Here is a 21,411-nt window from a genome sequence, read left to right as displayed (position 1 = left end):
ACATCATAACCTCTCCCAAATCCTAGCATAAGTCTCTAAATATTACCTGGCTTCATCTGTCACACTTTGAAAGTGATGGGAAGACAAAATATTCTTGCTTAGAAGGTTTCCCCTTACCTTGCAAACCTCTAAATAACTGTTGGTCTTCAAATATGCAGCAGCAGCACTGTAAGGCCAGAAATAATGCTGGCTTCTGGGGCAGTTTGTCACAGTGATTTTGAAGTGAAGTAGTGATGGATGTGGCGGTGGTGATATAGAGTGGAGGACCACTTATGCTTGCCCTTGCCTTGCCTGTGACAAGCTATCTGTACAGGGTGGTAGTGGGTGTTTGTGTGGATGGTGTCTGACAGACATGGTTCAGGTTGATTCTGCTTGTAAACAGTGCTGTGCCCATGTAACCACACACAAATACACACACAGAGTAAAAAAGTTGCCCATAGCCATCTGTGCACACCCCAAAAACAACAAAGAAACGAAACCTCAGAAAGGGCCCAGCCAAAGTCTATCAATCGAACAATAGCAGACCAGACTGCTCTTGCATTTTATTGCTGCATCTGTAACCAAGAGCCGCAGCACAGATTCATCTGCCTTTCTTCACACAATCCGCCAATCTCTTCCGGGCTCGGGTCAGATCTGTGTCCGATCCATCATCATCCAACCCCGCCTCAAAGGACAAACCTCGTCCCAGAGCTTCCCTGCCAGCACACATATACGTCCACACAAAACCAAGAACATTCATTTTGACGGGCCTCAAATGAAAGCCCTAGCTCTCACTGAGGGCTACGCTTTTGGAGGGAAATCTCCAAAAATACATCTGCGAGGCTGTTGGTGCTTGAAAACGCATCGGAGAGTGAAATAATGAAAGAAAAAAAAACAGGCTGAGGGAAATTATCTTGGAATATGTCCACACAGCCTTCCAGAGGGAAACTTATGGTGTGGATGTTTATGGATTTGTGGAGGAGGGAAATGTTGTTAGGCCTCTGGCGGGGGGATCGTGCTCAAGGCAGATAGATCACATGACCACTTTCTTGGCCCAGACAGCTGTTGCCTCCATCTGTACCATCTATGACCTGCTGCTCTTTTCCTCCGCAGTGCTTTAGTGTGAAACTGCTCAGTACACAAGTAGGGCAAAGTAGTGCACCTCTGGAGGAGCTTGGGAATAAACTGAACTCTGATTTCTGCTGATCATCAAAAAACTTTTCAAATAACCATTTGGCTGTAAGGTGATCAAAAAAAAAAATATCCACATTATGCCAGAGATGATCACTGTGACAGGAAAGAAGTGGATGCTCATTCTTTATGTATCGTAGGCTTTAGGTGAACTCAGTAAATCTTGACAGATTTGGTCCATGTGTCCTTGCTGATCTGGAACCAGGGTGCAGGGGGGACAAACAAGGGAGGGAAGCTTTTTCTGATGACGCCTGCTCCCAGGGAAGAGTCACATCTGTGTCCTCTCCTAAGGTCAGCTTTTCTTCTGTGTGACTGTGCGCGCCGAGCAAACATGAAAACACTCTCAGACTTGAAGTCTTGACAATGTGTTGGCAGGGACTGTAAGGAGAAGGTTACATCTGGTTTGGGGTAGAACTGAGACAGTAAAAATGTAGAATATAGATCAGAGATGCTATTGAATCATTGCATACAGTGCAGTATACATTCGAGTTTGTGTAGACATTTCAGTGGTGTTATTTTCAGCCACGTATGTTAAGAATACCAAGATGTCCTTGGTTAAATATCCTGGTATTTGTGGATATATATATGAAAAAATGAACTTTAATGGACATTTGTACATTGAGTGAGTTGTGTTTATGTGACTACATGTGTAATGTGGTTACAAGAAAGTTGCATGTTAAGAAAAAGTATCATGAAGTTTGTCAGAGGATAACTCACACAGTGTTCAGTTTGAGAGATGTTGATGAAGCAGGTTAATGAAGCCTGTTGTGTGTTTGTGTGCTCTTTACATGTCCAAATCTTTTGCTTTCTCTACTGTTTTCTCAACAATTAAGAACTATTTCAAATCATATACAATCATGTACATCACCACTTACCCACAGACGTAACGCAAAAATACATAACACATTATAGATTATATGCCATAAATCAATGCTTTGATTCAATAGCAGTAATACCTACATATATGTCATATACATTATTCAAAGTAAGGTTTTCTTTCCTTCATTACAACAGCATTTCCACGAATGCCATATCTCATTCTAACTAGATATGTTGATAACACAATATTTAAGAAATGCTGTTGAAATATAGGTCTTGCTTTACCTTTACATCACTTGAAAAAGCAAAAGGCACTGGTTATGGTACGCCTAGTACACTAGAGTGGGGTTCAATTCCCTGCAGTGCCCTGCTAATAGATTGAATCTACACAGCTTGTCATGACAACTCCATGTTAACACATCTATGTAGAATGTATTTCCATTATATAGTTCACATGGCACACTGACATAAATAGACATTTATGCCTTCAAGTAAAAGGAGCTCAACTGCACCAATGCCTCCACTATATTCTATTCTTTCCAATAGCCCTAATCTCATCTGCTCTCCAGATATACAGAAACATACAGAAGTACAAAAGACATGTCTTTTCCCCCAGAAGGTGCTGTATGTGTGTAGCATATTATAAGCATGTCACTGTGTTCTCTTTTGTATGATGAACAGTTTCTCTTCTTCTGGGTGGCGTCATTTGTTAGAACGGCCTCAAATTGTCATAAAAATGGTCATAGTATAGTAAGGCGTCAAAATCGGCCAAAAAAAGTCAAAAAATTTTTTATCCTCAAAATGTCATAGAAACGTCATAGATTAGTAAGGCGTCAAAATCGGCCAAAAAAAGTCAAAAATTTTATGACCTGAAAATGTCATAAAAAACGTCATGGTATAGTAAGCCGTCAAAATCGGCCAAAAAAAGTGAAAAAAAAATTTGAGCTCAAAATGTCATAAAAAATGTCATAGTATAGTAAGGCGTTTTTTTCGGCCAAAAAAAGTAAAAACATTTTTTGACCTCAAAATGTCATAAAAAACGTCATAATATAGTAAGGCGTTTTTTTCGGGCAAAAAAAGTCAAAATTTTTTTTAGCTCAAAATGTCATAAAAAACGTCATAGTATAGTATGTCGTTTTTTTCGGGCAAAAAAAGTAAAAAATTTTTTTGACCTCAAAATGTCATAAAAAACGTCATAGTATAGTAAGGCGTTTTTTTTCGGACAAAAATAGCCAAAAAATTTTTTGACCTCAAAATGTCATAAAAAACGTCATAGTATAATAAGGCGTCAAAATCGGCCAAAAAAAGTCAAACATTTTTTTGACCTCAAAATGTCATAAAAAACGTCATAGTATAGTAAGCCGTTTTTTTTCGGGCTAAAAAAGTCAAAAAAATTTTTGACCTCAAAATGTCATAAAAAACGTCATAGTATAGTAAGACGTTTTTTTCAGCCAAAAAAAGTCAAAAAAAAATTTGACCTCAAAATGTCATAAAAAACGTCATAGTATAGTAAGGCGTCAAAATCGGACAAAAAAAGTCAAAAAAAAAATTTGACCTCAAAATGTCATAAAAAAAAGTCATAGTATAGTAAGGCGTTTTTTTCGGCCAAAAAAAGTCAAAATTTTTTTTGACCTCAAAATGTCATAAAAAACGTCATAGTATAGTAAGGCGTTTTTTTCGGCCAAAAAAAGTCAAATTTTTTTTGACCTCAAAATGTCATAAAAAACGTCATAGTATAGTAAGACCAAAAAAAGTCAAAATTTTTTTTGACCTCAAAATGTCATAAAAACGTCATAGTATAGTATGGCGTTTTTTTTCGGCCAAAAAAAGTCAAAAATTTTTTTGACCTCAAAATGTCATAAAAAACGTCATAATATAGTAAGGCGTCAAAATCGGGCAAAAAAAGTCAAAAATTTTTTTGACCTCAAAATGTCATAAAAAATGTCATACTATAGTATGGCGTTTTTTTCGGCCAAAAAAAGTCAAAATTTTTTTTGACCTCAAAATGTCATAAAAAACGTCATAGTATAGTAAGGCGTCAAAATCGGACAAAAAAGTCAAAAAAATTTTTTACCTCAAAATGTCGTAAAAAACGTCATAGTATACTATGGCGTTTTTTTAGGACAAAAAAAGTCAAAAAATTTTTTTGACCTCAAAATGTCATAAAAAAACGTCATAGTATAGTAAGGCGTCAAAATCGGGCAAAAAAAGTCAAAATTTTTTTTGACCTCAAAATGTCATAAAAAACGTCATAGTATAGTATGGCGTTTTTTTTTCGGCCAAAAAAAGTCAAAATTTTTTTTGACCTCAAAATGTCATAAAAAACGTCATAGTATAGTAAGGCGTTTTTTTCGGCCAAAAAAAGTCAAATTTTTTTTTTACCTCAAAATGTCATAAAAAACGTCATAGTATAGTAAGACCAAAAAAAGTCAAAATTTTTTTTGACCTCAAAATGTCATAAAAAACGTCATAGTATAGTAAGGCGTCAAAATCGGCCAAAAAAAGTCAAAATTTTTTTTGACCTCAAAATGTCATAAAAAACGTCATAGTATAATAAGGCGTCAAAATCGGACAAAAAAAGTCAAACATTTTTTTGACCTCAAAATGTCATAAAAAACGTCATAGTATAGTAAGCCGTTTTTTTTCGGGCTAAAAAAGTCAAAAAAATTTTTGACCTCAAAATGTCATAAAAAACGTCATAGTATAGTAAGACGTTTTTTTCAGCCAAAAAAAGTCAAAAAAAAATTTGACCTCAAAATGTCATAAAAAACGTCATAGTATAGTAAGGCGTCAAAATCGGACAAAAAAAGTCAAAAAAAAAATTTGACCTCAAAATGTCATAAAAAAAAGTCATAGTATAGTAAGGCGTTTTTTTCGGCCAAAAAAAGTCAAAATTTTTTTTGACCTCAAAATGTCATAAAAAACGTCATAGTATAGTAAGGCGTTTTTTTCGGCCAAAAAAAGTCAAATTTTTTTTGACCTCAAAATGTCATAAAAAACGTCATAGTATAGTAAGACCAAAAAAAGTCAAAATTTTTTTTGACCTCAAAATGTCAAAAAAAACGTCATAGTATAGTATGGCGTTTTTTTCGGCCAAAAAAAGTCAAAAATTTTTTTGACCTCAAAATGTCATAAAAAACGTCATAATATAGTAAGGCGTCAAAATCGGGCAAAAAAAGTCAAAAATTTTTTTGACCTCAAAATGTCATAAAAAATGTCATACTATAGTATGGCGTTTTTTTCGGCCAAAAAAAGTCAAAATTTTTTTTGACCTCAAAATGTCATAAAAAACGTCATAGTATAGTAAGGCGTCAAAATCGGACAAAAAAGTCAAAAAATTTTTTTACCTCAAAATGTCGTAAAAAATGTCATAGTATACTATGGCGTTTTTTTAGGACAAAAAAAGTCAAAAAATTTTTTTGACCTCAAAATGTCATAAAAAAACGTCATAGTATAGTAAGGCGTCAAAATCGGGCAAAAAAAGTCAAAATTTTTTTTGACCTCAAAATGTCATAAAAAACGTCATAGTATAGTATGGCGTTTTTTTCGGCCAAAAAAAGTCAAAATTTTTTTTGACCTCAAAATGTCATAAAAAACGTCATAGTATAGTAAGGCGTTTTTTTCGGCCAAAAAAAGTCAAATTTTTTTTTTACCTCAAAATGTCATAAAAAACGTCATAGTATAGTAAGACCAAAAAAAGTCAAAATTTTTTTTGACCTCAAAATGTCATAAAAAACGTCATAGTATAGTAAGGCGTCAAAATCGGCCAAAAAAAGTCAAAATTTTTTTTGACCTCAAAATGTCATAAAAAACGTCATAGTATAGTAAGGCGTCAAAATCGGACAAAAAAAGTCAAAATTTTGTTTGACCTCAAAATGTCATAAAAAACGTCATAGTATAGTATGGCGTTTTTTTCGGCCAAAAAAAGTCAAAATTTTTTTTGACCTCAAAATGTCATAAAAAACGTCATAGTATAGTAAGGCGTCAAAATCGGACAAAAAAAGTCAAAATTTTGTTTGACCTCAAAATGTCATAAAAAACGTCATACTATAGTATGGCGTTTTTTTCGGCCAAAAAAAGTCAAAATTTTTTTTGACCTCAAAATGTCATAAAAAACGTCATAGTATAGTATGGCGTTTTTTTCGGCCAAAAAAAGTCAAAAATTTTTTTTACCTCAAAATGTCATAAAAAACATCATACTATAGTATGGCGTTTTTTTCGGCCAAAAAAAGTCAAAAATTTTTTTGACCTCAAACTGTCATAAAAAACGTCATAGTATAGTAAGGCGTCAAAATTGGACAAAAAAAGTCAAAAAATTTTTTGACCTCAAAATGTCATAAAAAACGTCATAGTATAGTATGGCGTTTTTTTCGGCCAAAAAAAGTCAAAATTTTTTTTGACCTCAAAATGTCATAAAAAACGTCATAGTATAGTATGGCGTTTTTTTCGGGCAAAAAAAGTCAAAATTTTTTTTGACCTCAAAATGTCATAAAAAACGTCATAGTATAGTATGGCGTTTTTTTCGGGCAAAATAAGTCAAAATTTTTTTTGACCTCAAAATGTCATAAAAAACGTCATAGTATAGTATGGCGTTTTTTTCGGCCAAAAAAAGTCAAAATTTTTTTTGACCTCAAAATGTCATAAAAAACGTCATAGTATAGTAAGGCGTCAAAATCGGACAAAAAAAGTCAAAAATTTTTTTGACCTCAAAATGTCATAAAAAACGTCATAGTATAGTATGGCGTTTTTTTCGGGCAAAAAAAGTCAAAATTTTTTTTGACCTCAAAATGTCATAAAAAACGTCATAGTATAGTATGGCGTTTTTTTCGGGCAAAAAAAGTCAAAATTTTTTTTGACCTCAAAATGTCATAAAAAACGTCATAGTATAGTATGGCGTTTTTTTCGGGCAAAATAAGTCAAAATTTTTTTGGACCTCAAAATGTCATAAAAAACGTCATACTATAGTATGGCGTTTTTTTCGGCCAAAAAAAGTCAAAAATTTTTTTGACCTCAAAATGTCATAAAAAACGTCATAGTATAGTATGGCGTTTTTTTCGGGCAAAAAAAGTCAAAATTTTTTTGGACCTCAAAATGTCATAAAAAACGTCATAGTATAGTATGGCGTTTTTTTCGGGCAAAAAAAGTCAAAATTTTTTTTGACCTCAAAATGTCATAAAAAACGTCATAGTATAGTAAGGCGTCAAAATCGGCCAAAAAAAGTCAAAATTTTTTTTGACCTCAAAATGTCATAACAAACGTCATAGTATAGTATGGCGTTTTTTTGGGCCAAAAAAAGTCAAAATTTTTTTTGTCCTCAAAATGTCATAAAAAACGTCATAGTATAGTATGGCGTTTTTTTCGGCCAAAAAAAGTCAAAAATTTTTTTGACCTCAAAATGTCATAAAAAACGTCATAGTATAGTATGGCGTTTTTTTCGGCCAAAAAAAGTCAAAAATTTTTTTTACCTCAAAATGTCATAAAAAACGTCATAGTATAGTATGGCGTTTTTTTCGGCCAAAAAAAGTCAAAATTTTTTTTGACCTCAAACTTTCATAAAAAACGTCATAGTATAGTATGGCGTTTTTTTCGGCCAAAAAAAGTCAAAATTTTTTTTGACCTCAAACTTTCATAAAAAACGTCATAGTATAGTAAGGCGTCAAAAAAGGACAAAAAAAGTCAAAATTTTTTTTGACCTCAAAATGTCATAAAAAACGTCATAGTATAGTATGGCGTTTTTTTCGGCCAAAAAAAGTCAAAATTTTTTTTGACCTCAAAATGTCATAAAAAACATCATAGTATAGTATGGCGTTTTTTCGGGCAAAAAAAGTCAAAATTTTTTTTGACCTCAAAATGTCATAAAAAACGTCATACTATAGTATGGCGTTTTTTTCGGGCAAAAAAAGTCAAAATTTTTTTGGACCTCAAAATGTCGTAAAAAACGTCATAGTATAGTAAGGCGTCAAAATCGGACAAAAAAAGTCAAAATTTTTTTTGACCTCAAAATGTCATAAAAAACGTCATAGTATAGTATGGCGTTTTTTTCGGCCAAAAAAAGTCAAATTTTTTTTGACCTCAAACTGTCATTAAAAACGTCATAGTATAGTAAGGCGTCAAAATTGGACAAAAAAAGTCAAAAAATTTTTTGACCTCAAAATGTCATAAAAAACGTCATAGTATAGTATGGCGTTTTTTTCGGCCAAAAAAAGTCAAAAATTTTTTTGACCTCAAAATGTCATAAAAAACGTCATAGTATAGTATGGCGTTTTTTTCGGCCAAAAAAAGTCAAAATTTTTTTTGACCTCAAAATGTCATAAAAAACGTCATAGTATAGTATGGCGTTTTTTTCGGGCAAAAAAAGTCAAATTTTTTTTTTACCTCAAAATATCATAAAAAACGTCATAGTATAGTACGACCAAAAAAAGTCAAAATTTTTTTTGACCTCAAAATGTCATAAAAAACGTCATAGTATAGTATGGCGTTTTTTTCGGGCAAAAAAAGTCAAAAAATTTTTTGACCTCAAAATGTCATAAAAAACATCATACTATAGTATGGCGTTTTTTTCGGGCAAAAAAAGTCAAAATTTTTTTTGACCTCAAACTGTCATAAAAAACGTCATAGTATAGTAAGGCGTCAAAATTGGACAAAAAAAGTCAAAAAATTTTTTGACCTCAAAATGTCATAAAAAACGTCATAGTATAGTATGGCGTTTTGTTGGGCCAAAAAAAGTCAAAAATTTTTTTGACCTCAAAATGTCATAAAAAACGTCATAGTATAGTATGGCGTTTTTTTCGGGCAAAAAAAGTCAAAATTTTTTTTGACCTCAAAATGTCATAAAAAACGTCATAGTATAGTATGGCGTTTTTTTCGGGCAAAATAAGTCAAAATTTTTTTGGACCTCAAAATGTCATAAAAAACGTCATAGTATAGTATGGCGTTTTTTTCGGCCAAAAAAAGTCAAAATTTTTTTTGACCTAAAAATTTCGTAAAAAACGTCATACTATAGTATGGCGTTTTTTTCTACTATAGTATGGCGTTTTTTTCGGCCAAAAAAAGTCAAAAATTTTTTTGACCTCAAAATGTCATAAAAAACATCATAGTATAGTAAGGCGTCAAAATCGAGCAAAAAAAGTCAATTTTTTTTTTTTTACCTCAAAATGTCATAAAAAACGTCATAGTATAGTATGGCGTTTTTTTCGGGCAAAAAAGTCAAAATTTTTTTTTAGCTCAAAAAGTCATAAAAAACGTCATAGTATAGTATGGCGTTTTTTTCGGCCAAAAAAAGTCACAATTTTTTTTGACCTCAAAATGTCATAAAAAACGTCTTAGAATAGTATGGCGTTTTTTTCGGCCAAAAAAAGTCAAAATTTTTTTTGACCTCAACATGTCATAAAAAACGTCATAGTATAGTATGGCGTTTTTTTTCGGGCAAAAAAAGTCAAAAATTTTTTTGACCTCAAAATGTCATAAAAAACGTCATAGTATAGTAAGGCGTCAAAATCGGACAAAAAAAGTCAAAATTTTTTTTGACCTCAAAATGTCATAAAAAACGTCATAGTATAGTATGGTGTTTTTTTCGGGCAAAAAAAGTCAAAATTTTGTTTGACCTCAAAATGTCATAAAAAACGTCATAGTATAGTTAGGCGTCAAAATCGGACAAAAAAAGTCAAAATTTTTTTTGACCTCAAAATGTCATAAAAAACGTCATAGTATAGTAAGGCGTCAAAATCGGACAAAAAAAGTCAAAATTTTTTTTGACCTCAAAATGTCATAAAAAACGTCATAGTATAGTATGACGATTTTTTCGGGCAAAAAAAGTCAAAAAATTTTTTTACCTCAAAATGTCATAAAAAACGCCATAGTATAGTAAGGCGTCAAAATCGGGCAAAAAAAGTCAATTTTTTTTTTTTTACCTCAAAATGTCATAAAAAACGTCATAGTATAGTAAGGCGTCAAAATCGGCCAAAAAAAGTCAAAATTTTTTTTGACCTCAAAATGTCATAAAAAACGTCATAGTATAGTAAGGCGTCAAAATCGGGCAAAAAAAGTCAAATTTTTTTTTTTTACCTCAAAATGTCATAAAAAACGTCATAGTATAGTATGGCGTTTTTTTTCGGGCAAAAAAAGTCAAAATTTTTTTCGGCCTCAAAAAGTCATAAAAAACGTCATAGTATAGTATGGCGTTTTTTTCGGGCAAAAAAAGTCAAAAAATTTTTCTGCCTCAAAAAGTCATAAAAAACGTCATAGTATAGTATGGCGTTTTTTTCGGGCAAAAAAAGTCAAAAATTTTTTCGGCCTCAAAAAGTCATAAAAAACGTCATAGTATAGTATGGCGTTTTTTTCGGGCAAAAAAAGTCAAAATTTTTTTTGACCTCAAAATGTCGTAAAAAACGTCATAGTATAGTATGGCGTTTTTTTCGGCCAAAAAAAGTCAAAAATTTTTTTGACCTCAAAATGTCATAAAAAACGTCATAGTATAGTATGGCGTTTTTTTCGGGCAAAAAAAGTCAAAAATTTTTTTGGACCTCAAAATGTCATAAAAAACGTCATAGTATAGTATGGCGTTTCTTTCGGCCAAAAAAAGTCAAAAATTTTTTTTACCTCAAAATGTCATAAAAAACGTCATAGTATAGTATGGCGTTTTTTTCGGGCAAAATGAGTCAAAATTTTTTTTGACCTCAAAATGTCATAAAAAACGTCATATTATAGTAAGGCGTCAAAATCGGAAGAAAAAAGTCAAAAAATTTTTTTACCTCAAAATGTCATAAAAAACGTCATAGTACAGTATGACGATTTTTTCGGCCAAAAAAAGTCAAAATTTTTTTGACCTCAAAATGTCATAAAAAACGTCATAGTATAGTATGGCGTTTTTTTCGGCCAAAAAAAGTCAAAATTTTTTTTGACCTCAAAATGTCATAAAAAACGTCATAGTATAGTAAGGCGTCAAAATCGGGCAAAAAAAGTCAAATTTTTTTTTTTTACCTCAAAATGTCATAAAAAACGTCATAGTATAGTATGGCGTTTTTTTCGGGCAAAAAAGTCAAAAAATTTTTTTAGCTCAAAAAGTCATAAAAAACGTCATAGTATAGTATGGCGTTTTTTTCGGGCAAAAAAAGTCAAAAATTTTTTCGGCCTCAAAAAGTCATAAAAAACGTCATAGTATAGTATGGCGTTTTTTTCGGCCAAAAAAAGTCAAAAATTTTTTCGGCCTCAAAAAGTCATAAAAAACGTCATAGTATAGTATGGCGTTTTTTTCGGGCAAAAAAAGTCAAAATTTTTTTTTAGCTCAAAAAGTCATAAAAAACGTCATAGTATAGTATGGCGTTTTTTTCGGGCAAAAAAAGTCAAAAAATTTTTTTTAGCTCAAAAAGTCATAAAAAACGTCATAGTATAGTATGGCGTTTTTTTCGGGCAAAAAAAGTCAAAAATTTTTTCGGCCTCAAAAAGTCATAAAAAACGTCATAGTATAGTATGGCATTTTTTTCGGCCAAAAAAAGTCAAAAATTTTTTTGACCTCAAAATGTCATAAAAAACGTCATAGTATAGTATGGCGTTTTTTTTGGCCAAAAAAAGTCAAAAAAATTTTTGACCTCAAAATGTCATAAAAAACGTCATAGTATAGTAAGGCGTCAAAATCGGACAAAAAAAGTCAAAAAATTTTTTTACCTCAGAATGTCATAAAAAACGTCATAGTATAGTATGACGATTTTTTCGGCCAAAAAAAGTCAAAATTTTTTTGACCTCAAAATGTCATAAAAAACGTCATAGTATAGTAAGGCGTCAAAATCGGGCAAAAAAAGTCAAAAATTTTTTCGGCCTCAAAAAGTCATAAAAAACGTCATAGTATAGTATGGCGTTTTTTTCGGCCAAAAAATGTCAAAAATTTTTTCGGCCTCAAAAAGTCATAAAAAACGTCATAGTATAGTATGGCGTTTTTTTCGGGCAAAAAAAGTCAAAATTTTTTTTTAGCTCAAAAAGTCATAAAAAACGTCATAGTATAGTATGGCGTTTTTTTCGGGCAAAAAAAGTCAAAAATTTTTTCGGCCTCAAAAAGTCATAAAAAACGTCATAGTATAGTAAGGCGTTTTTTTCGGGCAAAAAAAGTCAAAAATTTTTTCGGCCTCAAAAAGTCATAAAAAACGTCATAGTATAGTATGGTGTTTTTTTCGGGCAAAAAAAGTCAAAAATTTTTTTGACCTCAAAATGTCATAAAAAACGTCATAGTATAGTAAGGCGTCAAAATCGGACAAAAAAAGTCAAAAATTTTTTTTACCTCAGAATGTCATAAAAAACGTCATAGTATAGTATGACGATTTTTTCGGCCAAAAAAAGTCAAAATTTTTTTGACCTCAAAATGTCATAAAAAACGTCATAGTATAGTAAGGCGTCAAAATCGGCCAAAAAAAGTCAAAATTTTTTTTGACCTCAAAATGTCATAAAAAACGTCATAGTATAGTATGGCGTTTTTTTCGGCCAAAAAAAGTCAAAATTTTTTTTGACCTCAAAATGTCATAAAAAACGTCATAGTATAGTAAGGCGTCAAAATCGGACAAAAAAAGTCAAAAAATTTTTTTACCTCAAAATGTCATAAAAAACGTCATAGTATAGTATGGCGTTTTTTTCGGCCAAAAAAAGTCAAAATGTTTTTCGGCCTCAAAAAGTCATAAAAAACGTCATAGTATAGTAGGGCGTTTTTTTCGGGCAAAAAATGTCAAAATTTTTTTTAGCTCAAAAAGTCATAAAAAACGTCATAGTATAGTATGGCGTTTTTTTCGGGCAAAAAAAGTCAAAATTTTTTTTTAGCTCAAAAAGTCATAAAAAACATCATAGTATAGTATGGCGTTTTTTTCGGCCAAAAAAAGTCAAAATTTTTTTTTAGCTCAAAAAGTCATAAAAAACGTCATAGTATAGTATGGCGTTTTTTTCGGGCAAAAAAAGTCAAAAAAATTTTTTTAGCTCAAAAAGTCATAAAAAACGTCATAGTATAGTATGGCGTTTTTTTCGGGCAAAAAAAGTCAAAAATTTTTTCGGCCTCAAAAAGTCATAAAAAACGTCATAGTATAGTATGGCGTTTTTTTAGGCCAAAAAAAGTCAAAATTTTTTTTGACCTCAAAATGTCATAAAAAACGTCATAGTATAGTAAGGCGTCAAAATCGGCCAAAAAAAGTCAAATTTTATTTTTGACCTCAAAATGTCATAAAAAACGTCATAGTATAGTATGGCGTTTTTTTCGGCCAAAAAAAGTCAAAATTTTTTTTGACCTCAAAATGTCATAAAAAACGTCATAGTATAGTAAGGCGTCAAAATCGGACAAAAAAAGTCAAAAATTTTTTTACCTCAAAATGTCATAAAAAACGTCAGTATAGTATGACGATTTTTTCGGCCAAAAAAAGTCAAAATTTTTTCGGCCTCAAAAAGTCATAAAAAACGTCATAGTATAGTATGCCGTTTTTTTCGGGCAAAAAAAGTCAAAATGTTTTTCGGCCTCAAAAAGTCATAAAAAACGTCATAGTATAGTATGGCGTTTTTTTCGGGCAAAAAAAGTCAAAATGTTTTTCGGCCTCAAAAAGTCATAAAAAACGTCATAGTATAGTATGGCGTCAAAATCGGGCAAAAAAAGTCAAATTTTATTTTTGACCTCAAAATGTCATAAAAAACGTCATAGTATAGTATGGCGTTTTTTTCGGCCAAAAAAAGTCAAAAAATTTTTTTACCTCAAAATGTCATAAAAAACGTCAGTATAGTATGACGATTTTTTCGGCCAAAAAAAGTCAAAATTTTTTCGGCCTCAAAAAGTCATAAAAAACGTCATAGTATAGTATGCCGTTTTTTTCGGGCAAAAAAAGTCAAAATTTTTTTTTAGCTCAAAAAGTCATAAAAAACGTCATAGTATAGTATGGCGTTTTTTTCGGGCAAAAAAAGTCAAAAATTTTTTCGGCCTCAAAAAGTCATAAAAAACGTCATAGTATAGTAAGGCGTTTTTTTCGGGCAAAAAAAGTCAAAATTTTTTTCGGCCTCAAAAAGTCATAAAAAACGTCATAGTATAGTATGGCGTTTTTTTCGGCCAAAAAAAGTCAAAAATTTTTTTGACCTCAAAATGTCATAAAAAACGTCATAGTATAGTATGCCGTTTTTTTCGGGCAAAAAAAGTCAAAAAAATTTTTGACCTCAAAATGTCATAAAAAACGTCATAGTATAGTAAGGCGTCAAAATCGGACAAAAAAAGTCAAAAAATTTTTTTACCTCAGAATGTCATAAAAAACGTCATAGTATAGTATGACGATTTTTTCGGCCAAAAAAAGTCAAAATTTTTTTGACCTCAAAATGTCATAAAAAACGTCATAGTATAGTAAGGCGTCAAAATCGGCCAAAAAAAGTCAAAAATTTTTTTGACCTCAAAATGTCATAAAAAACGTCATAGTATAGTAAGGCGTCAAAATTGGACAAAAAAAGTCAAAAATTTTTTTGACCTCAAAATGTCATAAAAAACGTCATAGTATAGTATGCCGTTTTTTTCGGCCAAAAAAAGTCAAAAATTTTTTTGACCTCAAAATGTCATAAAAAACGTCATAGTATAGTATGGCGTTTTTTTCGGCCAAAAAAAGTCAAAATTTTTTTTGACCTCAAAATGTCATAAAAAACGTCATAGTATAGTAAGGCGTCAAAATCGGACAAAAAAAGTCAAAATTTTTTTTGACCTCAAAATGTCATAAAAAACATCATAGTATAGTATGGCGTTTTTTTCGGCCAAAAAAAGTCAAAAATTTTTTTGACCTCAAAATGTCATAAAAAACGTCATAGTATAGTATGGCGTTTTTTTTGGCCAAAAAAAGTCAAAAAAATTTTTGACCTCAAAATGTCATAAAAAACGTCATAGTATAGTAAGGCGTCAAAATCGGACAAAACAAGTCAAAATTTTTTTTGATCTCAAAATGTCATAAAAAACGTCATAGTATAGTATGGCGTTTTTTTCGGCCAAAAAAAAGTCAAAAATTTTTTTGACCTCAAAATGTCATAAAAAACGTCATAGTATAGTAAGGCGTCAAAATTGGACAAAAAAAGTCAAAAATTTTTTTGACCTCAAAATGTCATAAAAAACGTCATAGTATAGTATGCCGTTTTTTTCGGCCAAAAAAAGTCAAAATTTTTTTTGACCTCAAAATGTCATAAAAAACGTCATAGTATAGTATGGCGTTTTTTTCGGCCAAAAAAAGTCAAAATTTTTTTTGACCTCAAAATGTCATAAAAAACGTCATAGTATAGTATGGCGTCAAAATCGGACAAAAAAAGTCAAAATTTTTTTGGACCTCAAAATGTCATAAAAAAAGTCATAGTATAGTAAGGCGTTTTTTTCGGCCAAAAAAAGTCAAAAATTTTTTTGACCTCAAAATGTCATAAAAAACGTCATAGTATAGTATGGCGTTTTTTTCGGCCAAAAAAAGTCAAAATTTTTTTTGACCTCAAAATGTCATAAAAAACGTCATAGTATAGTAAGGCGTCAAAATCGGACAAAAAAAGTCAAAATTTTTTTGACCTCAAAATGTCATAAAAAACATCATAGTATAGTATGGCGTTTTTTTCGGCCAAAAAAAGTCAAAAATTTTTTTGACCTCAAAATGTCATAAAAAACGCCATAGTATAGTAAGGCGTCAAAATCGGACAAAAAAAATCAAAAAATTTTTTTACCTCAAAATGTCATAAAAAACGTCATAGTATAGTATGACGATTTTTCCGGCCAAAAAAAGTCAAAATTTTTTTTGACCTCAAAATGTCAAAAAAAACGTCATAGTATAGTAAGGCGTCAAAATCGGACTAAAAAAGTCAAAATTTTTTTTGACCTCAAAATGTCATAAAAAACGTCATAGTATAGTATGGCGTTTTTTTCGGCCAAAAAAAGTCAAAATTTTTTTTGACCTCAAAATGTCATAAAAAACGTCATAGTATAGTATGGCGTTTTTTTCGGCCAAAAAAAGTCAAAATTTTTTTTGACCTCAAAATGTCATAAAAAACGTCATAGTATAGTAAGGCGTCAAAATCGGACAAAAAAAGTCAAAATTTTTTTTGACCTCAAAATGTCATAAAAAACATCATAGTATAGTATGGCGTTTTTTTCGGCCAAAAAAAGTCAAAAATTTTTTTGACCTCAAAATGTCATAAAAAACGTCATAGTATAGTATGGCGTTTTTTTTGGCCAAAAAAAGTCAAAAAAATTTTTGACCTCAAAATGTCATAAAAAACGTCATAGTATAGTAAGGCGTCAAAATCGGACAAAACAAGTCAAAATTTTTTTTGATCTCAAAATGTCATAAAAAACGTCATAGTATAGTATGGCGTTTTTTTCGGCCAAAAAAAAGTCAAAAATTTTTTTGACCTCAAAATGTCATAAAAAACGTCATAGTATAGTAAGGCGTCAAAATTGGACAAAAAAAGTCAAAAAATTTTTTGACCTCAAAATGTCATAAAAAACGTCATAGTATAGTATGGCGTTTTTTTCGGCCAAAAAAAGTCAAAATTTTTTTTGACCTCAAAATGTCATAAAAAACGTCATAGTATAGTATGGCGTTTTTTTCGGCCAAAAAAAGTCAAAATTTTTTTTGACCTCAAAATGTCATAAAAAACGTCATAGTATAGTATGGCGTCAAAATCGGACAAAAAAAGTCAAAATTTATTTGGACCTCAAAATGTCATAAAAAAAGTCATAGTATAGTAAGGCGTTTTTTTCGGCCAAAAAAAGTCAAAAATTTTTTTGACCTCAAAATGTCATAAAAAACGTCATAGTATAGTATGGCGTTTTTTTCGGCCAAAAAAAGTCAAAATTTTTTTTGACCTCAAAATGTCATAAAAAACGTCATAGTATAGTAAGGCGTCAAAATCGGACAAAAAAAGTCAAAATTTTTTTTGACCTCAAAATGTCATAAAAAACATCATAGTATAGTATGGCGTTTTTTTCGGCCAAAAAAAGTCAAAAATGTTTTTGACCTCAAAATGTCATAAAAAACGCCATAGTATAGTAAGGCGTCAAAATCGGACAAAAAAAATCAAAAAATTTTTTTACCTCAAAATGTCATAAAAAACGTCATAGTATAGTATGACGATTTTTCCGGCCAAAAAAAGTCAAAATTTTTTTTGACCTCAAAATGTCAAAAAAAACGTCATAGTATAGTAAGGCGTCAAAATCGGACTAAAAAAGTCAAAAATTTTTTTGACCTCAAAATGTCATAAAAAACGTCATAGTATAGTATGGCGTTTTTTTCGGCCAAAAAAAGTCAAAATTTTTTTTGACCTCAAAATGTCATAAAAAACGTCATAGTATAGTATGGCGTTTTTTTCGGGCAAAAAAAGTCAAAATTTTTTTTGACCTCAAAATGTCATAATAAACGCCATAGTATAGTAAGGCGTCAAAATCGGACAAAAAAAGTCAAAAAAAATTTTTACCTCAAAATGTCATAAAAAACGTCATAGTATAGTATGGCGATTTTTTCGGCCAAAAAAAGTCAAAATTTTTTTTGACCTCAAAATGTCATAAAAAACGTCATAGTATAGTAAGGCGTCAAAATCGGCCAAAAAAAGTCAAAAAAAAATTTACCTCAAAATGTCATAAAAAACGTCATAGTATAGTAAGGCGTCAAAATCGGACAAAAAAAGTCATTTTTTACAATGACCTCAAAATGTCATAAAAAACGTGGAATTTTTCTCCAAGAGGCTTTTTTTCTCATCTCAACGTGATGCATCTGTGTACCGATTTTCAAGTCCATACGTCTTACGGTGAATATTTTCACACTCTAGGGGGTGCTTCAGAGCCATTTGGCCGCACGGACAGTGTCAATCAAGAATTTTCATCAGGGGACAATTTTGGGCAAAGTTTGGTGACTTTTCGAGCACATTCAGGGGCCATGTTTTTTGTGCTCGGGTCCTAAAAATAAAGCTACTTCGCGGATTTTGCCTATTGCGGGTTATTTTTAGAACGTAACATCCGTGATTAACAGGGAACACTTTTTTATTTTGGCATGCCCAAGAGCTATCCAAAGTGCCCATTTTGGACACTCTTGAGAACGCCTGGACATACCCACTGAAAAACCTGTGCAAAACAGTCATTTTTTGTACAATTACTACGAAATTTGAACATGGAATGGGTATGACTTCAGTCTAAAGCACTACTTCATCATCTAATCCATACCTACAAGCCCAGGTTATTTGAGAGATGCATTTTTACATAAAAAAATCCAGGTAAGGAAAAAATTTTTTTTTGTGTGTTTAATATTCTCTTACTCCATATCAGTTACAATTACAGTACATCAGACTGCTGAAATAAAAACTTTAGAGTGTTACCTTCACAAAGAGACCAAACTTTTGAATGTACTCCTAAGGGCTCAAGAACAGCTATTAATTTGGGTATGTTTTTGACAGGCATTTTTGGCAAATTTTGCAGGAGTCTTAAGGGGTTAAGCTGGTTGCAAATAGATGAACAAATTCAGTCAGTTTACTCTCCTGTTTGAGCTGTATACCTGCACATACTGTATGTATATAGAGAGAGAGATTTCGACTCTGTACTGCCCTCTAGTGGCCACATATCAATATTACATTCATGTTCACCAAAACAGTGCTGTCCACATGGAGTTTTTCATTCTATAGAGCAGAATGTAAAAGAGTACGATATAGTATAGTTATTAAAATTGATCATTTTCATCCCTATTATGCAACAAAAGCCTCCTGCTACTGACTCTATTTTGAAATACAGACTATCTGGAAACAACAGTTATCTCACCACTTCCATCCTTAAAATGGAAATTCAAACATCAATTGGCTCCAACTCAGGGCAGGTCAGGTCTAAACTGAACTTTCAAACCCTACTATAAAAATGAATTTCACTGCAACAACTTTTACATTTCAACATTTATTGGTGGTTTTTACATTTATCTGTGAATATTAAGTAAAGGGAAAAAATGCACAGAGACTCATTAGAACACACATTAGAAGATAAAATCAATCAAATTGAGACATAAAATTTACAGGCAACCAATCTCAGCTGAGGTGAGAGCAATCTCCTTTCAAGGAGAAAGTGTTTCTATGGTCTGAACCCAGTGGCAATGGTAGCCAAGTCTGCACTGGCACTGTAAAACACTCAAGCTAGACCAGCTGATCTAAAACAAAAGCTTTGACTTGCATCTTCCGGCTCGGCTGTGTATCTCTACCTGGCAGAGAAGCTACAGTAGATTCCCCAGTGATCACTAGTGTAGCGTCCACAGTCCAGCTTCTCCAGCCCCACCAGGGCCATGTGGTCAGGGACAAGACGTGGGACTTCTTCCATGGTTGCTGGGCGGAGGTACACCCGGTCAAAGCGACAGCGACTGACATAGGGAACAGTCTTGTTGTTGTTGGTTTTGGTGTCCCATGTGTAGCGGCAGTGCTCCTGCTTGCCAAGTTGCTCCCAGACATCACAGACACTGGAAGGCAAGCCCACCTTGGCCACCTGAGATGAAGTAAAGTATTACTAATGAGTTAAACACCTGTGATTACATTTATGAGCTCAAGTACACTGACTGCATGTGACTGAAGAGACCAACGACTAACCTCAGTGTCCCTCAGGTTTGTGTCTCCTCCAAACAGGACGGTGACATTGTCAGGCGCCTCTTTCATCCTCTGCATCACCACTCGCAGCTGCTTCATCCTCTCCCCTGCGTGGCCCTTACAGCTCTCTAAGTGGGATGTCATCAGACAAATCCTCTGGCCTTTGAAATCCACCTGATTTTTAAGGAAGAAAAGGTCAAATTTACATCAAGGTAAGGTAAACCAAATTTAATGATTTGGAGTATTTGGATGACAGTCTGCAAACAAACCTGAGCTACAAGAAGATTCCTCATCATCTGCGTGGTGGGGTAAGTTACTGTCTCACTCTCCAAAAGTTTGACTCGTGACCTCTTCAGCATTATCCCAGTGAAATAACCATCATCACCGCCTGGTCAGAACAAATAAAGAGAAGGGACAGTTTGAACTATCGGGTTTGCCCACGGGTTATCCTCTGTTCTGTATGGTACAGCTGTGAGGTCTGCTGCGCTTTGTGTGTGTAGTTAGTATTTTACTGTATCCTGTCATAGTTATGTGAGACATGGACACTGCTGTATCAAATTCTGTGTTCTTGTCTTGTGGTCATATCCCAACCAGGACTATCTGGTAGTAATAGAAAGTCCCTGCATTATCGAAAATAATATACCTTCAATGATTAGATAGCTGACAGCCCGTTTCTTCAAGTACTGGACATAAGGTGGAATGAGCTCCTGCAGGAACACCACGTCAGGAGTATATCTGCCAAAGAAGATTCACATTTCAAATACTGTTTGCTTCCCACTATGCCCCTGAGCTACACATTGTATCGCCAGGGCCACTGCTCAGCAGCTAACCTCTGCAATCAATTGAGTTTCTTAAAGAACACTTGACAGCTTCCCAACATATATTAGAATATCAAGTGATACCAATAAAGACTAATAGTAAGGAATCACAGGCTCACAAGACTAAGTAGGAGCAAAGGCCTCTGGCACGCTCTGCAAGGTTGTCGGTATCAAGTCCATCCACGTTCCAGGAGATCAGTGACAGTTTACCGTCGTCTTCCTCTGAGGGTTTGCATGTGGAGGCAGGGCTGTCTTCAGTCAAATCTATGCTGCATAATGTTTCAGAGACTGTTAATTCAGAATTATGGATGGCAACAAAGGGAGCCCTGGGTGAAACACTTTGAACTCTATTATACACAAGGGAAGACAACAGACTTACCAGTCTACTGCTTGTTTCTCATCAGCTTTCTGCCTCTTGGCTTTAGGGCTGGCATCACCCCATGGAAATTCTTCTACTTCAAATACTTTCTCCAGGTCTGCCTCAAAGAATGAATTCAAAGCTCTCTGAAAGACAAGTGACAAGAAAAGGTCATTTACTACAGGAAAACTGCGTGATTTCCAGACCATTTTTTTCTACCAGCACGTTCTTTAAGCATTAGAGGCTGACCTAACCAGTGAAATAAGCTGCACCAGTGTGGTCATGGTAGCCACCAGCTAAAGGATTCTGTCTCTGGCCACAACAGTAACCTAACGATGTAATGTCACATCTGGGAGGCCTCTGCTGGTGTGACTACTCTACCTCCATCTCCCATTCATTTTCAGCCAGGTAGCACTGAGCCACGGCGCTATCAGTTCCAGTGATTTCAGCAAACTCGTCGCAGAGACGACTTCTGTTTTCTTCCACATTAGAAACTGATGGTTTGTCCGACTCGGATGTAGAAGCCATCTCGTCTAGCAACTAGATTTACTTACACAATTACACAAGAAAAGTCAAGTTAACTGCGAATATTATTCCATGTTTTTACGTCTGCAAGTTATCTCCGGTGTACCAGTGAAAGGCTTCCGAATTAGTTTCTAATGCTAAGCAAAACAAATTCCA

The 21,411-nt window shown here is 32.8% G+C and overlaps 1 protein-coding gene across 1 annotated transcript; it reads right to left on the bottom strand.

Moving 5' to 3' along the window:
• Window positions 1-18,307: 18,307 nt before the first annotated feature.
• Window positions 18,308-21,356, bottom strand: tdp2b (tyrosyl-DNA phosphodiesterase 2b). Its single transcript, XM_041053392.1, has 7 exons — window positions 21,112-21,356; window positions 20,752-20,876; window positions 20,492-20,641; window positions 20,198-20,289; window positions 19,824-19,942; window positions 19,558-19,728; window positions 18,308-19,456 (listed from the first exon to the last, which is right to left on the bottom strand). The coding sequence occupies exons 1-7, from the start codon at window positions 21,256-21,258 to the stop codon at window positions 19,175-19,177; spliced, it is 1,086 nt and encodes a 361-aa protein (XP_040909326.1). The 5' UTR covers window positions 21,259-21,356; the 3' UTR covers window positions 18,308-19,174.
• Between the last annotated feature and the right edge of the window lie 55 nt (window positions 21,357-21,411).

Source organism: Toxotes jaculatrix, chromosome 13 (assembly GCF_017976425.1).
Source record: "Toxotes jaculatrix isolate fToxJac2 chromosome 13, fToxJac2.pri, whole genome shotgun sequence".
In the NCBI taxonomy this organism is placed as follows: Eukaryota; Metazoa; Chordata; class Actinopteri; family Toxotidae; genus Toxotes; species Toxotes jaculatrix.
The sequence above is the reverse complement of the archived record's forward strand: the minus strand, read 5'-3'. Positions and strand labels throughout refer to the sequence as shown.